Source organism: Manacus candei, unplaced genomic scaffold (genome assembly GCF_025592945.1).
Source record: "Manacus candei isolate 608988 ecotype Guabito, Panama unplaced genomic scaffold, ASM2559294v1 h1tg000081l, whole genome shotgun sequence".
NCBI classification, from domain to species: domain Eukaryota; kingdom Metazoa; phylum Chordata; class Aves; order Passeriformes; family Pipridae; genus Manacus; species Manacus candei.
The window spans coordinates 6,206,654-6,223,389 of record NW_026138129.1 but is presented as its reverse complement, the minus strand read 5'-3'; the positions used below and the strand labels follow the sequence as shown (position 1 = coordinate 6,223,389).

At 39.4% G+C, this 16,736-nt stretch overlaps 1 protein-coding gene across 5 annotated transcripts in view; it reads right to left on the bottom strand.

Moving 5' to 3' along the window:
* ADGB (androglobin) overlaps nucleotides 1-13,397 on the bottom strand; it is a 111,152-nt gene extending 97,755 nt beyond the window's left edge. For 3 of the 5 annotated variants that reach the window (XM_051811289.1, XM_051811293.1, XM_051811292.1), the window contains exon 1: nucleotides 12,040-13,396. In XM_051811289.1, the coding sequence (XP_051667249.1) occupies nucleotides 12,040-12,101 (62 nt within the window). In that variant the 5' untranslated portion in view covers nucleotides 12,102-13,396. Of the gene's footprint in view, nucleotides 1-12,039 lie in introns of all 5 variants that reach the window. The other 2 variants (XM_051811291.1, XM_051811290.1) reach the window with 1 other exon arrangement.
* Nucleotides 13,398-16,736: the final 3,339 nt, after the last annotated feature.

The window sequence follows — 16,736 nt, the reverse complement described above, 5'->3', positions numbered from 1 at the left end:
TGCTCTTTTTTCTTCATACCTTGTGCCATTCTTCAGAAGAGGAATGAATGCAATGAGTCACAACCAGATGATCTAATAAGCAGATAAGGCAATATAGGTTTTTCTTTATTATTAGAATAGTCAGCAGCAATTACAAAATAAAACTAAAATATGAATGCGTTGTTTACAGTGACTTACCATTAATCTTATTTTGGACACTGGAGCCAAAACTTAAAGGATTCTCTGCAGAATTAAAATACACTAATCTAAATGCTCAGAGCCCTCATATCTGGGCAGTCTCAAGCCACGAACGCAATTTAGATATGATGAGTAGAGCAAATAATTGTAAAGCATTTATGTTGCAATGATAGTTGCTTGCAAAGCCTATGACGACAGGTATTGTCATTTCAGTTTTGTGTACTGGGGTAGGATTTCTTCCTCACAATGCATGGAGTGCTTTCTGTGTGAAGCACAATCAAACTGTGGAAAATTAAAGTGATGATAGAAAGAAAAGAGGAACACCAACTGATTAATCTTTATAGGCATATTATTTTTAAAGGGGTTGGTAATTTAGATCACTAGTTTCAAGCGTAATATTCTCCTTTCCAAACATAGCTGACATCCTTGTAGATGTCAGATGAACTACTAATAGACCTCAGTAGTTTGTCAAGAATGAGCCTATTTCAAACACACACACATTTTCTCAGAGAAATGGTCACCTAGCCTCACATTTAGCACTGCCAGCTAGCAGTCCATGTGTTCTTTTGTGTCTGCATATTAATGAAAAGTAAGTTGTTCCCTCTTGGTTTGCTTTCCAGGTTCTAGGAGCAGGGAGGAAAACCCTGCATGACAAATCCCTTGTGCAAATTGTACAAGGTGTAGTGGTGTGTCTTGAACATTACTTCAAAGAAAAACTGATAGAAAGTAGGGGTCTAGAAGCATTGCGGGTTTTAAAACTTTTATTTTTCAGTTTGTTCTCCTTGTTCTCAGCCCAATTGCATTTGTTGCCCTATAAATATTGCCTGATTTTTGGTCTTTACAATTTAGAATTCCAGCTAAAATTGAGTGCTCCAGGTAGGGCTGTTGTGAGCTGTCCCAAATCCTTTAAGGTTAACCGGTTTCAAAAGGTGTTGGTGACAGACCAAGTGAACAGACGACCACAGATAAGAAGGGGTCTGAGCTGCATCTTGCAGTCATAGATTTGAAAGCAAGTAACAGCTACATCCAATTTGCAGACCAAATCAATGGTCTGCATTTGATCAATGTACTGTTCTTCCAACTAGCAGAAAATGACTACGGGTTATGTAGTTCTCAGTTAATGATAACACTTCAGGATCAGGAGCTTTCTGTCATTATTAAGAACTCTGTTCAAGTACAGTCAAGGAAAGTAAATAGAACACTATGACACATTAGAAACAGAATGTCCAATACAACAAATTAGTACAATGCCACTCAGTATAATCAATTTTATGTCCTTTACATGAAATAGAATATTTAGGTCAGTTACCCTAGCAATGTAAAAATAACTTTGGAAATTTGGCAACAGGCAAAAGTTTAGAGAATGGAGCAAATGTACAAAATAATGAGCAGCATAGATGAGAGTGGATTATTTATCTGTTGTTATGATACAAGAAAAAACAATGGGTCTAATATAAACTAGAGCAAATTTAAAACCAGTAAAAGAAAACCCTAGACTGCTCAGCACATAATTAGCCATCAGAACTCTTTGACATCAGACACAACTCAGGTGAGAATAATGATCTATACCTTTTGGAACAGCCTATCTGAAGTAGTACATAACTGTCAAACTCTGGACGAAAATAAAGAAGAAAAGGAGCATGCCACGTGGGGGACTTTACCTCCACCAAGCTCTGTGTGAGAAACTACTAACAGTACAGTCATAGAGCATCCACTCGTTCTGGTTGTCCTCCAAGGAAGATGAAGATCTCTTTTCAAACAATTTGATTCAAAGAGGGAACCTGAAGTCATATTTCCCCATATAACTGTACAGCACCTTAGAAATTACAGAACCATAACTTTTCTGAGTTTGTTTCTCCCAGGGTTTCCTACTAAAAGAACCGAGTTGACCTTAGATTCAGCTATAAGAACAGAGAAGATTGCAACACCTCTTTTGACACTAAGGTTTGATACTCAAACTCATATATCTTAAGAACAATGAACTGTGCTTTGTTCCTTTCTTTGGCATTACTTCCTTGCTGGCTTCTGTAAAAACTTTTTGTCCCTTCTGTATAGCAACCAAGCAATTAACTAAGAAATAGAAGTGTCTGCATGGCAGAGCATGCCAGCACTTCTATGGATTTAGGCCAACTCATTTCAAAAGCACTTTGCATTCATTGTTAAGAAAACCAGGAAATCCCATTTCTTCAGTGGTGATTATAGAGTTCACATGGAAGAAGATAAAGACCATTCTGCTTAAGTAGATGAATAATCCAAGGCAAACAGTCTCTAATGTGATATTTTAAGAATGCTCCCTAGTTTCAAAACACAATTACTAGTAATTTCTTTCAACAGCACTTTTTCTGAGAAAAGACAAGGCAGAAAGAACTGTGTCTTGCCAATACTGCCTAAGGAGTCTTTCTGCCGTGCCTTTTGCAACCAGACTTGTCTATCTCACATTGGCCTTTTTAGCCACCAGCGCGCTTGTAGCAAATGTGGATAGAGTCCTTCTCTCAAATCTTCGTTCGCGAAGCCCAGCCATGATGAGTTCTGCTGAAAGTTGCTTTTCTCTCTTACGCTGCTCATTACGCTGTTCATCTTAATAGAAGTCTATAGACTTCTCTTGCACAATCTGATTGTACAGTCTTCAACCAATGGCTCATGGAGTGTTTGCCTGCAAGATCCTCTGACAATGCTTTGAGTTTCATGGAAAGAAAAACCTAAAACTAAGTCTAGTAGGGAGTACAGCATTTAGTGTCACTAGGATATTACTTAATGTTTTCATGCCCATGAGTCCATGAAGTTTGAAATCTACAGAACAAGCAGGCTGAGCTCTGAGGGGTTCATTGATTTAATTGGAATTAACTAGGAAAATTAATTCAAATACATAATTTCCTAATTAACATGTAATCTAGTTATTAAAAAATTAAACTTACTGGTCAACTTACATGGTATTTTATTATGTTTGCTTTATTTACTTGGGGAAAAACCCATCGTCTTACCACAAAGCATGAAACTAAAAAAGAAAGTTAAAGGTAAACCAAAGGGGGCAAAAATTACCAACAAATTGACTATATCGATTAGAGTTATACTGTGTTTACACACTGAAAAATTTCAATGAATGAAGCACAGGTGCTGAAAGCAAGATCCTCATCTTTCTGGCCAGAAAAAGCTATCACTAAAAATTCTGTTTCTGCAACTAACAAAATTAGTGCCCTTGGAAATACAAGTTACTTACAAAACAAATAGACAATAAAAAACAATAAATGAAAAGTGAATCTTTCATACTGAAGAAGAACAATATAAAATCTTCAGGAATGTCTCTAGCTTTAATTAGCTTAGAATTCAGGTATCAGTGCAAGAGTACAGTAATAGAGCTTGCAGATGTACAGTGATGCAACAAATAACTTTGGAAGAACAATTATGAACTAAAGCGTTTCACCCAAATTGAACCTAAGATCATCATACATTTATTCACTAACATTGCTACATCTGCAGAAAGTATGTATGTGCATTTGCTAGGGTTTCAGATGGTTAATTTTTAAGGTACATTGATAATTCTCCCTTTAGTTGTGTAGTTGGATGTCCTGGAATCCTGGGCCATTACAGATCTCTGTTGCTCCTAAATTATTTGGGAGAACAGGAAATGCCTTGTCAATATAGGTAATGCAAACAAGCAATAAATCCTTCAAAAATGCTCTGTACAGCCATTCAAATGAATATAATTGTTTATCTTTGGAAATATTGCAATTAACAGATTGCTAAAACAGACTGTAATATCAAAACATCCTCAGCTTAATCAGGACAGTAGGTGCAAACTGGAAATGAACAATTGCTGTTGCTCAAGATACACTACAGCTCACTCCCAGTCTTGTGAAGCCTTAACTGCTTCGGTTAGAAAGGATCTGGACTGAGATATTTGAGATAGAAGAACCTCTCAAGTTATCGAAAATCAGCTTTGTAGTAAGAGTATAAAAATATTGTAATATGTTACCAATTACAATTGTAAAGCAGCTTATGAATGCAGTGCAGGTTTAAAATTTTTCATATAAATCTTCGTTCTCTTGCAAAGTCCAGTGAGTAGCTGTACTGGGTTTGGCTAGGATTCAGGTAAATTTCTTCACAGCAGCCTGTACAGAGGGGATATATTTGAGATTTGTGATGGAAACAGTGTTTCCATCCCTGATAACACAGGGATGTTTCAGTTATTGCAGAGCAGTGACTACACAAAGTCAAGGCCTTTTCTGCTTCTCACACTGCTCTGCCAGCAAGTGGGCTTGAAGAGCACAAGAAGGGACCAGAGGGGACACAGCCCCGACACCTGACCCCAAGTGACCAAACAGGCACACATCACCATATATTGTCACTCTCAGCAATAAAAGCTGGGGGGAAAAGAAGGAAGGGAGAGATGTTGGGAGTGATGACATTTGTCTTCCCAAGTCGCCACTATAAGTGAAGGAGCCCTGCTTTCCTGGGGATGGCTGAACATCTGTCTGCCCATGGGAAGCATTGAATGAATTCCTTGGTTTGCTTTGCTTTTTACCTATTAAGTTGTCTTTACCTAAATCTACAAGTTTTTTCATTTTTACCCAGATTCTGTCCCCCATCCTGCTGGGGAGGAGTAAGTGAGCAGATGTGTAGCACTGAGCTGACAGATGGGGTTAAAACACAACACTCAAAACTAATTGTATTTTTAAAGACAGTCTAGTTTCTAATAAATGGGGCAGAAATAACCATAAAATGGATACATCTAATCCAAAAATTGCAAACTTTGGGACTAGTATACTCAATGTCTTTTGTCCAAAATGTTAACCCTGTTTCAAGTCTCTAGAAGAACTTAGTTATAACCACCATGCCATACTCATCTCTGACCTAGCTCATGCAGTCAAAAACAAGCATAAGCATCTACATGTGATTCTAACTAGGTTTTACAATAATATAGCAACCGCTTCTCTCAAATAAAACAAATGTTGCAACACAAAGATGTACCACCGGGCTACCCTCACAAACAAGAGAACAGGAGTACTGAATGAGAACATGGGTGAACTGTAGCCCAACATCTCGTCTCAAACAATACTTGCAATTAAAAGCCTTCAAAGAGCATAAAGCATATGCAGTATAGTTGGCAAATACTTTTAACAGTCCCTAAGAATTTTTAGCTCAAGCACTTCCTGAGTTGGATATGGTTGCTACGTATTTATAGAATCTTCAATGGATTTCTTTTCTGATGACTTGTACCATGATTCCATGTAAATATTTAGTGCCCATTAACGCTTATGTTAACTAACATGAAAGGTCCAGCACAACACTAAAATCAGCTTCAAGTTCAACCACCATCCTCTTATCCACAAGTTATTAGTTCTTGCCGTTCCCAAACTTCAGCCAATCCAGCAATCCCAATGCAAAACACAAAAAAATTAATTTGTTCAGTCTATATTCTTTAAACCACTGTTGTAGTCTAAACCTTAAGTATACTTACGTAAAGAAAACATGCTGGCAGTGGAAAAAACCTCAATCACAAGCCTTGGCTGAAAGCTTATAGGAATAGAACTACCAATGCCACTATTTCTTTCTCTTCTCACTGTCTCATTAATCTTAATAATGAACGTTAGGTAATCCTAGGCTTTGGTGCAGCAACTCACTGTACCACAGCAGTGCAGCAACCTGCTACTCATTGCAATCAACCAGGCATACAGCTAAACTTAAGTAATTTCTTCCAGCCAGTCCAGGTTTCAGCCTGTCTCTGCTGGTCCTTAAGCATACATCAGCAGTAAATATTGCTCTTCACAGAATCACAGAATACGCTGAGTTGCAAGGGATCCACAAGGATCATCGAGTCCAACTCTGAGCACTGCACAGGACCATCCCCAAGAGTCACACAATGTGTCCGAGAGTATCATTCAAACCCTTCTTGAACTCAGACAGGCTTGGTGTTGTGATCACTTCTCCAGAGAGCCTGCTGCAGTGATCAACTACCCTCTGGGTGAAGAACTCTTTTCTAATATCCAACCTAAACCTTCTCTGACACAACTTTAGGCCATTCCCTTGGGTCCTGTCACTGTCACCACAGAGAAGAGATCAGTGTCTGCACCTCCTCTTCCCCTCACCAGGAAGTTGTAGACTGTGATAAGATCTCTCCTCAGTCTCATCTTCTCCAGGCTGAACAGACAAAGTGATCTGAGCCGCTCCTAACAGGGCTTCCCCTAAAAGCTCTTCACCATCTTTGTTGTCTACCTTTGGACACTCTCTAAGAGCTTAATATCTTTCTTATACTGTGGTGCCCCAAATGGCACACAATATTCAAGGTGAGGCCGCACCAGTGCAGAGCAGAGCAGGACAATCCTCCCCTTTAACTGGCTGGCGATGCTTTGCCTGATAGCCCCCAGGACACGGTTGGCCCTCCTGGCTGCCAGGGCACTGCTGACTCATATTCAACTTGCTGTCAACCACTGCACTCGCTAAAAAGAACTTCAGCACTACTCTGACCTTCCTCTATATACACCGGTGACCTCTGCCTGTGCCACAATTACCCCTAAATCACTTGCCTCTCTTGGCATCGGCCATTAACTCCTCACTTTTTTCCCTGATAGCCCAAACCCTAATTGAGATAGATGCTGATGGCTCAGGTTTAATTCAGAAGATTGGGCTTGATGGCATAGAGCTTCATCAAATTAATTTAAAAAGCATTTAATTCATTATCCATTCTTACTAGCCAGACTCTCTTTCAGTGACAATAGAGACATCAATTCCTATTCACCATAGCTGTTGAAACCTGGGAAAGATCACATTCTCGATAGCCTCTAATGGTGCAATTAAGAAAAGCTATAAAGGCAGCAGCTCTTTTGAGCTCTTCAGCCTGTCATCTCTAGCAACTGCTTAGCTCCTGAAGGGAATTGCTACCTAATTAGAAAGCAATAATGATGCCAGACCCAATGGAGCATCCCGTAGAGACTCACGGGAAGTCTGCCTAAGCAAGTCCAAAGCAATTTTCCTGCCTTCTCCATATGTTTTTGAGGTCCCACTCCAGCAATGCAATATATCCACCAATAATTCTGACTGATTTTCCACAGTGTAGATGACTGTGCTGACTCTTCTAAGCAATTATGGGGGAAAAAAAGAAGCCTGATCTTACTAGAAATTGAGAAAAGTGATTTTAAGGTGATCAAAATATATTGCCCAGATGTTTGTACATGTTACTTTCAGGGGCCTTCTACATTAATTTTATCCACAGGAATTGAAATTATAACGCTGTATTTTTTTTTTTATAAGCACTGTCTGCTTTTGGGATTTTTTTTTACAAATTATTTAAAAAAATATTAGCCTTTTTTATATTACTGATATTTCTATTTAGGATTTTGATCATTAGTTGCATATAAAACAAGTAGCATTTACTATCAAAAAGACAATATTAGTCAAAAGGCAAAGTCTTTTTAACATTTTTATCACTGTAACTGCAAGTTTTGTTTTAAAATAAAACACAGAAAACCTATCTTGCAATTACCACAGAATACTAAACTTACAAGGCAACATTTTCTCAGACAGCTTGCAAGCATCTATTTCTCTTTCAGATACAGGAATAGCAACATTACCCAGGTTCTTACAGATTGACACAAAATTTGTACGGTAATTGTCTCTGTCTCACAAACGTTCTGAATAAATGGGGTAAGAGAATGAACACAAACAGATATCAAGGTATGCACATCCAGGGTTGCCCCATCCCAGGTGCAGAATTCATCACTTATCTTTGTTAAACTTCACATGGTTGGTAGTTGACCAACCCTCTAATTTGTCGAGGTCTCAACAAGGCCTCCCTGCCTTTGAGGGAGCCAACAGCTTCTCCCAATTTTGCATCATCTGCAAACTTACTCAGTACTCCTTCAAAGCCTGTGTCCAAGTCATTTATGAAGATATTGAAGAGCACAGGGCCTAAGATGCAGCCCTGTGGAACCCCTGCACCAGTAACAGGTCACCAGTCTGATGTTACCCCATTCACTCTGACCCTTTGTGCCTGTTGCTCATCATATGATGTGTTTACCCAGCTCTGTGCTGGCCATCTGGTTCAGAAGGATACAGAGAGAGATGGCATCGAAAGCTTTACTGAAATCCAAATATCTAATAAGTAATTGTTATATCTCCAACGAACACAGGTGCAATCTTACAGTGTGTGTATAAGATGTACTTCCAATTTCCACAACGCACTTGAAAAAGAAACAATACTTTCTAGAATTAGGAGAAAATCATTACCTGATGAAACAGAGAGTAATCCATCCGACACAGGGATTACCAAACAAAATGAGGATTGAATCACGGAGTTACACAGAAGAGTTGTTTTTATCACCATGCTCAGCACTTTTCCTCAACAATTATAAATATTAAGAGCATCAATACTATTCATTTGTCCCAGAGCAGACTCCTACAGAATCGGGTCAGTACTCTCCTAATTTTTCTTGATAACAATGACACAGATCTAGCCTTAAATCAGAAGAGTGAATGTTCTCTGCATATGGGGCCAGAACTGTACTTTCTAGTAAATGAATGACATTTTTATCTTGTTCTCGTAGACCTGCAAACACAGAGTACTTTACTGGAATACAGATATTCCTCAATATACAGCATTTTTCCATTTCCAAACAAAGAAATAACATGTCAATCTGTCCGCTATCAATTGCATTCCCATCATTCTGACATCACTAGTCCTATGATAAAGGGGAAAGTAGTCTAGAAGCAATGTGGAAAGTTGAAAAATGAAATACAGCCTCTATTTTGCATAAATCACTGTCTGTAGTTTTTAAGTTTTAACCATAAGCCTAATCCAAACAAAAAGCTCCCTATAAACTTTAGCAGAGTATAGTTCAAAACTTGAAACTGCCTAATTGCTTGTTGTCTCCGTAGGAATTCTGTAGTTCATAGCAGTGGTCTCCAAAGTAGGGAGGGCGCACAAGGGAAAAAAATATTAGAGCTTGAGTAGTTCATGTATACAACTGATAAAGGAATAAGTACACATATACTGGAAGGGTGCGCTCAAACCCCTTTTACTAGTTGGGTTGCACAATCAGAAAAAGTTTGGAAACCACTCGCATATAGCATGGTTAAAGAAAAAAAAATATGTTTCAATGTTTCAGTCCTTTAGGAGAGACAAAGAATGCCTTTCTGATACTGGGTTTGGTTTATAAATTGCAATCCATCTGAGAAACAAGGGCAAGAAAGAACAAAGGTTATTCAAGGTCTTAAAAGTGTTCCCAAGGGTAAACTTTTAGTCCCACTGTGTTCAGTTCCCAACTATCAACAATTTTCACTGCTTTCATAAACACCAGGTTTTCACAGAGATTTTTGACTAGAGAGTATTAAGATGCATGGGGGTTTTCAGCAGGATGAAGTTCTTACTGAGACTAAATATTGTAGTATAATAGAGCCTTTAATCGACTCAGAAAGCAAAATTTACAGTGCAAAACAGTATGAAAGTATAGCAAGTGCTAAAATCAAAATTTCAACTATTTTATAGCACCATTCTCTGCTGTTTCATGAGAAAATGGGGCTACTTTTGCAGTAAATTTTTTGTTTCGAGACAAAAAGATATGTATCCAAAAGTTTAGTAAACTGTCATTAGCTTTCATTGATTTAAATTAATTATCTACAGCTCAACAGAAGCTAAAGGAAAATCTTTCCTGACAACTTAATCAAGGTTTATCAGGTCAATTGCTGAACTTGGAAAGACGTGCATCAACTTAAACCAACACTTTTTCATCCATTCATCCAAAAGGCCTTAGTAACATTCCAGAATGAATGACAAAAAATGAGTGGGGATAGATTAGTTAGGAAATCAGTATCAGAATTGCTGTAACTTTTTATTTTTTTTTTGTGTCATAGATTTCCTGTTTTCACCTTTTACACTATCAGCATTTCTGTTAATATAAATCTAGATTCAAATAGTAGTTCTGTATACTAAGAGCTGTTCCATCAAATAAGAAAATAGTAAGATAAGATTAAAAAAAAAATAATTCAGTTTATATCTCCATATGCCTGAATACCGTTGAGGGCAACAAGAATTCATATGGAAATGTATACGGCACCAAAACATTTAGAAGCTTACTGCTGAGAGTTACCCCTGTTTACTAGAGGGGCACTCTGTATCACAGTGGTTTATCACAAGACAAACACAAAAGACATGCTACAGTTAAAGCAGAAGGTATAAGGTTAATTTAAAAAACACTAATGCAAGCTATTTATTCTGTGTTACGACAGTTCTGCATTACAATCAGGTTACTGCAACATGTTACTTGATTACAGAAGAAACAAACTTATTAAGCTACCATTAGGACATCTTTAAGCTACTCCATCCTATGTAAAATAACTTTCCTTCTTTTTCTCCAACAGTGCTAAAAAAATAAAAGTGTCCCTGATGGCTTAGACGTGACCAGAAAAATTTTGATAAACTGTTTGAAACAGTAAATATGAGAGGTTGCATGGTTGTGGCCAAAACAACAACAACAAAGTTACTAACAAAGGGTGCAGTGGGGAAGCGGGAAGAATTAGATACTGGCAGTCTGCAACAACAGAAAAGTAAACAAAATGGGAATCACAGTGTGAAATATCAAACAGAAATATGATGATATGAAATAAGAAACTACTGTGTAGTAAAAGTTGCGTAACTAGAAATGAAATAAGAACAAAGGGGCATTTGAGAATGATTTCAAGAGAGAAATAAGTGATACAACTGAAACTTTCAGTTATAGCAGACAAAAAGAAAAGGGCATGAGCACATACGTCAGATACCTTTTTCATTTCAAGCCTGACAGCACCATGCATTCAGGCTTACATAATTTAGGATGAGAAAGCTGCTCAAAATACAGAATTTGAACTCACAAGTCAAAACAGCAACCGTGAAAGAAAGTCTTTCTATTTATTTATTTGTCCTTGCAGGAAGAAATATACGTTTACACAGAAATACACAAATTCCCACTAAACACTCAACAAATAGTGAATCATTTAAAAATAACTCAAGAGATGTTACTTACAAAGAAATATTTAAGAAATCAATAGGAAGAATGCTTTCTTTAATATATTTACTTTCCTTGGGTTCATTATAACATAAAGCAAACATTCCAGGCACAGGGAATTCTTTTCCCTTCTATAAGTGAAACTTATGTGCTATGAGAGTCATTAATCATTTTGCCCCAAAAACTTCAGCTAGTTTAGTTCCTCTACCTGATGAAAACGGGGGGCCCTGAATTCCCAAAATTATTGCCCTGACTTGAGGTTCTTTTAAACCCAAAACCATTTCAGTGAACATTCAACTTCTGACGGCTCCTGACCACCAGTTGAAGGCTTCCCTCCTTCCGCTATGCTCGAGGTCCGAGGCACCCTGGCTGCTAGCCCAGCTATGGTACAAGACACGCATGCCCCCGGCTTGGCAGGACGATGCTCCCAGACAGGCGCACCACAAGTACCGCAGGAGGAAAAGAGCACAGCTTCGACGTGAGCTGGGCCTCCAGCTTGAACAAGCAAACAAACTAAAAAAAAAAAAAAAAACACCAACCCGAGAACAACCAAACCCCACCTCGCCTTTTGAAACCCCTTTTAATTAAGCGCCCACATAAGCAAGCAGACTTCGTCAGCACCAGCTATGAGCACGCACAGGACTACGGGCCCGCACCCGCGTCTGCCGGTGCCATGGCGACAGGGCCGCCACGCACAGGTGCGCACGGATGACGCCTCCCGGTCCCGAGGAAGGGAAGCCTCGGGGAAAAGTTTCTAGCCGGCCAAGAGGGCACCCCGGCCGGGCATCCTGGTGTGTTTCCCGGCGCGCCCCCAGTGTCCGGGCAGGCGGCGTGGACAGCCCTGCTCCCGCGCCCTCCCTCCCTCCCTCCCTCCCGGGGCTCTCACTGCTTGGGGGAGCCGCTGGTAGGGCCGCCGGGATCCTTCTTCTTGCTCCCCTTGGAGGCCATGGCCACGGTGCTGTCCCGCCGCGTCCGCCGCGTTGCCCGGCAACCCCGGCGGGCCGAGGTGGCGGGCCTGGCGCCGCCCCAGCGCTACCCCGGTGCCCCGCGGGAGGGGCCCGGCCGGTGCCCCGCGCAGGAGCGGCCGAGCCCGTTCTCGCTCCAGGTCGGCGGGGAGAGCCCGGACGCCATCCTCACCGCCTGCTTCAAGTTCAAGGAGCCAAAAACAGGGCGTGAAGTGCCTTTGCGGACAGAGGTTTGGCTTCGAGGGTGATGGTGCATTCTGATCTTCTGCGGCAGCTTCGAGGATCTTTCCAAAGAAAGAAACTTGTTCGCCAGTGGTACTAAATTAGGAGGAGCTGTCGGCTCTCTCGAAGGTAGGGAGGCCCTGCAGAGAGACCTCGACAAATTAGAGAGATGGGCAATCACCAACCGCATGAAGTTTAAAAAAGACAAGAACCGGATTGTGCAGCTGGGACGGGGCAACCCCAGATGTAAGTACAGACTGGGGAACGAGAGGCTGAAGGGCAGCCTGCGAAAAGGGACCTGAGGGCCCTGGTCGACGGCAAGCTGAATAGGAGGCAGCAGTACCCTAGCAGCCCAGAGAAATTTTAAAACTAGATCATGCAAGTTTTTGTTTTCTCTTTTTATTTTCAAATGACGCAACTAATTCCTGATATGAAGCCTATGATTACCAAATTAATGGAATTCCACCAAGGTCAGGTAAAACTAACATTAATGTGCTGGCTTTGAGTTCAGCAGATAGTTAACTTCATCTTAGTTTATATGCAGAATTTTTCAAATACATGCCCCAGATTACATTATTACCAACAGCTCCTATTGCTCTTAACCTACTTGCTGTTTCCCAGTCTTTAGTGAGTGATAAAAAATTCTTTATTCAATTCAGTCTCAGTCTTTTTGAAATATATATTTAAAAAAAAAAATCAATGAATATCTATTTGTCAAATTGCAGAGAGCAGGAGTAGATAAATAAGAGGAAAAATATGCAGTCGTTGCTACATCTAGAGGCTTGTTTTAGACAAATGTCAGATATTGATTTATATGAAGATGACAGGCAGCCAGATATATACTCATAAATTTTAAAGCAGAGAATTCTTCCATATCTTGGCATTTCCTTCAGCATTACATCCAGCAGCATCCATTCTAAATAAGGTACTTTGGGACACTTCTCACTTGGGAGCCAAATAAACATTTCAAGTTTATTTATTTATTTTCAAACTGAACAGTTGGTCTTCTCTTCAAACAATTATTCTATCAAATATTTATTAGAGCATATTGATTAAAAAAAACCCAAACAAAACAACAAAAAACTAAAACAAAAAACAAACCAACCAAACAAACAAAAAACCCCCAACAAAACCAAAACAACAAAAAAAGAAACAGCAAAGAGAGAGGTGAGTTCAAACATTTGGCTACCTCTTTAGTACCAGCACAGTGCTGTTAACCTCCACACCATGCTGGATGCTGATGCCAAGTTGTAGACTGAGCTGGAATTTACAGGACTGAGTTTGTGATGCAAACTGCAAATAAAAACATCTCAGATAATCTGTGATTTCTATGTATTCCTCTGAATCCCCTTTTCGTTCCTATACTTACTAGGCAGAGAAAATACTATAGAAAAGTATCTATAAAACATTGGTGTAAGAGGCTACAAGTACTGGTTGGAGACAGCAGAACACTACCAAAACCATTCTCAGGGGTCTTGCAGTCCAGAATTAACTCTCCTCTGATTTTACAGAAGGCACAAGAATTTCAGAACAAGACAGGAAAAAGTTTTTTGCCTTAAGAGAAGGGCTGGGAGTGTGGTAGGGTGGCAAACCTTAATTAGAAATAGCTGAAGAGCAGGCTGAAGACAATCAGATTCTTCTCAGAGGTGCCAAGTGACAGGATTAGAATCAATGTGAAAACTTAAAACCAGGAAATTTCTATAGGAATACATGATCTTCCAAGGCCACTTCCAGCATTACCTATTCTGTGATTCTGAGAAGTTCTCCATGAAAAAAAATGTTAAGGTCAAAATCAGACAGAGGCTTCTATAAGAACAGATGCTGCATCTTCAAGCATGAGGTTGCAACTAAATTAAGAGAGGAAAGGGAAATAAAATTGCTTTTGATTTTCTTTTTGTGTTTTGGAGACTTTTTTTCCCCACTTCTTTTACCAAATGATAGGAAAATTTAGGTTCTGAAACTAATTCATTTAGAAGATCAAAAGAAGGGCACTCTTACTTCCACTACTCTCTTTCACTTACTAAGTGAAAGAGTAGGTAGGAGTGATATAAAGAAGGAACAGGTCAGTGGGGAAACTGTAAACAGGGGGAAGATAGCAGTGCATTGGCATTTCAGGAACAGCAGGCAGTAAAGAATCAGAATAAAAACTGAAGGGTGATCCAAAAAAGGGGAATTGTGAGTGAGAAAATAAAAACCCTGTAGTATGTGATAGAGCTTGAGAGGAGCAGTCTGTGCACAATTAGGAAGTCACATACTGAGGTGACATAGGCCAAGGAACTGAATTTGACCAAAACATCAAACAGATGGACTGAAACCTTTCACCAGCAGCTGTATTCTGTTAACTCTTAAGTAAGCCTGAGGTTAGGGAGAAAAGTGAGGAAAGGGATTATGAGAGATTTTTTGGGGTAAACTTATGGAGTATGACAAGGTATAGGGGAAGAAAATTGAAGCCAGCTGCTTAACAGAAAATAGTCTTTGCCTAAGCCCAGGGCTTTCTGCCTGCTGCCATTTCAAAGATATCTTATGGTACCATGTCTCATCTGATCTTGTCAGGGACATGGTTTTTCTAGCATTCCAGCATCTCCTGAATTTGACATGGTGCTAGAAAGAACTCTGATGAACCCCAGCTGTGTTACTGTCTTCACTTATCTTTTTTTAAAAATCACATTCTCATGCTAGTCTCATTTTGGAGAAACACAGAACCAAAATATTCAGTAAAATATCAAACAGCTGTCCAAGTCCAATTTAAATATCACAATACCATTGGGTCCCATGAGACTGCTCAGGGCGAATACTTAACTTCATGCTGAAGTGTTCCATGAATTAGGGATCACCACAATTTTGATCCTCTCTCCTCTTAAATCATCATGGCTGGGCTTCGTGAACGAAGATTTGGGAAGGGCTCTACCCACATTTGTTGCAAGCACGTTGGTGGCTAAAAAGGCCAGTACGAGACAGGCACGTCTGGTTGCAAAAGGCACAGCAGAAAGACTCCTTAGAGGGTATATTCTGCAAGGCACAATTCTTTCTGCGTTGCCTTTTCTCCTCAAGGGTGATCCCGCGTGCTTTCTCAAAAGCATCAGCAGCGTTATAGATGGTTCTCCACTTAAATATTGAACAGAATATAGTGTAGGCCCCAAGAGCAGGCGTCAGAGGAAATTCAAGTAGCTCAGAGAAACATGGCATTTCTTTTGTTAATTTTATATTTAATGATTCATAACAGGAATATCTTTCTCTGTCAAAATGAAAGGCTTCCTGGGTTTGATACTGTGCGAAAACCCTACCTGAAGTTTGGAGTTAAAGTCAACTGTGGTACTGTAGCTATTGGAACTGTTAGAAAATGGAGATACAGACATAAGAGGTAGTATTCTAAATATTTGGCTAAAAGATACAATGAAATTGTGACTGTAGCCTGAGGGACAGAAGAAAATGTCTAGTTTTAAAATGAAAATACACAATGTTAATATAGTGCAACCTTTTTGCTGTAGAAACTATTAAATCCTCTAGTACACTGTTTTACTCTAGTATTTTGTTTTTTACAGTTAAGAATGTAACCTTTTTACAGGACATTTAAAAAGTTAACTCTTGTTGTTCTAAAGTAAAGGCATGCTGCAGGTCACAACATATCCTTTCTGACAGTGATTAACTTCAGTGCACTTTTAAGTGAGGTTACAGGCTAAACACAAAAAGTTGTACTATTTTAAAAATGCAAAATATATGATTGCTAGATACATATTTTTTAAAGTGTGATTAACATTCTTCATAAAAAGTCAAGAACAAGACCATAAACTGATATGTCTGCAAGATATATTAAAACTTGTTTACCAGATCTACCAAATCGACGTAAAAATACATTATCTTCTCTAAAAAAAAAAAAACAACACTACAATGCAGTTTACATTCTCTAACTTCTGAAACACAAAAATTACATAAGGTATTGCGACACTTGTGCCATCAGACGTATAAAAAAGTTCCACCATCAGTATTTGAACTATGCTGAGTCTCATCTAATTCTGCTTAAAACAACAACACAATGAAAAATGGCATCCCACTGGACCATCTGACAAAGTCCTTGCTTCTTAAACTACTAAATACTAGAAGGCAGTGATTTTTGGATATCTTGAGGCAAAGTACAGTTGAAAACAGTAATTCTCTAAGTTTCAAGCAAAGTAGTTTGCCTGTGTGGTGGGTTGGCTCTAGCTGGACACCAGGTGCCCACCAAAGCCACTCTATCACTTCCCTCCTCAGCTTGACAGAGGAGAGAAAGTGTAACAAAAGGCTCATGGTTCAAGATACAGACATAGATCACTCACCAGCTTCTGTCGTCGGTAAACAGACTTGACTTGGCGAAATTAGTTTATTACCAATCAAATCAGAGTAGGATAATGAGAAATAC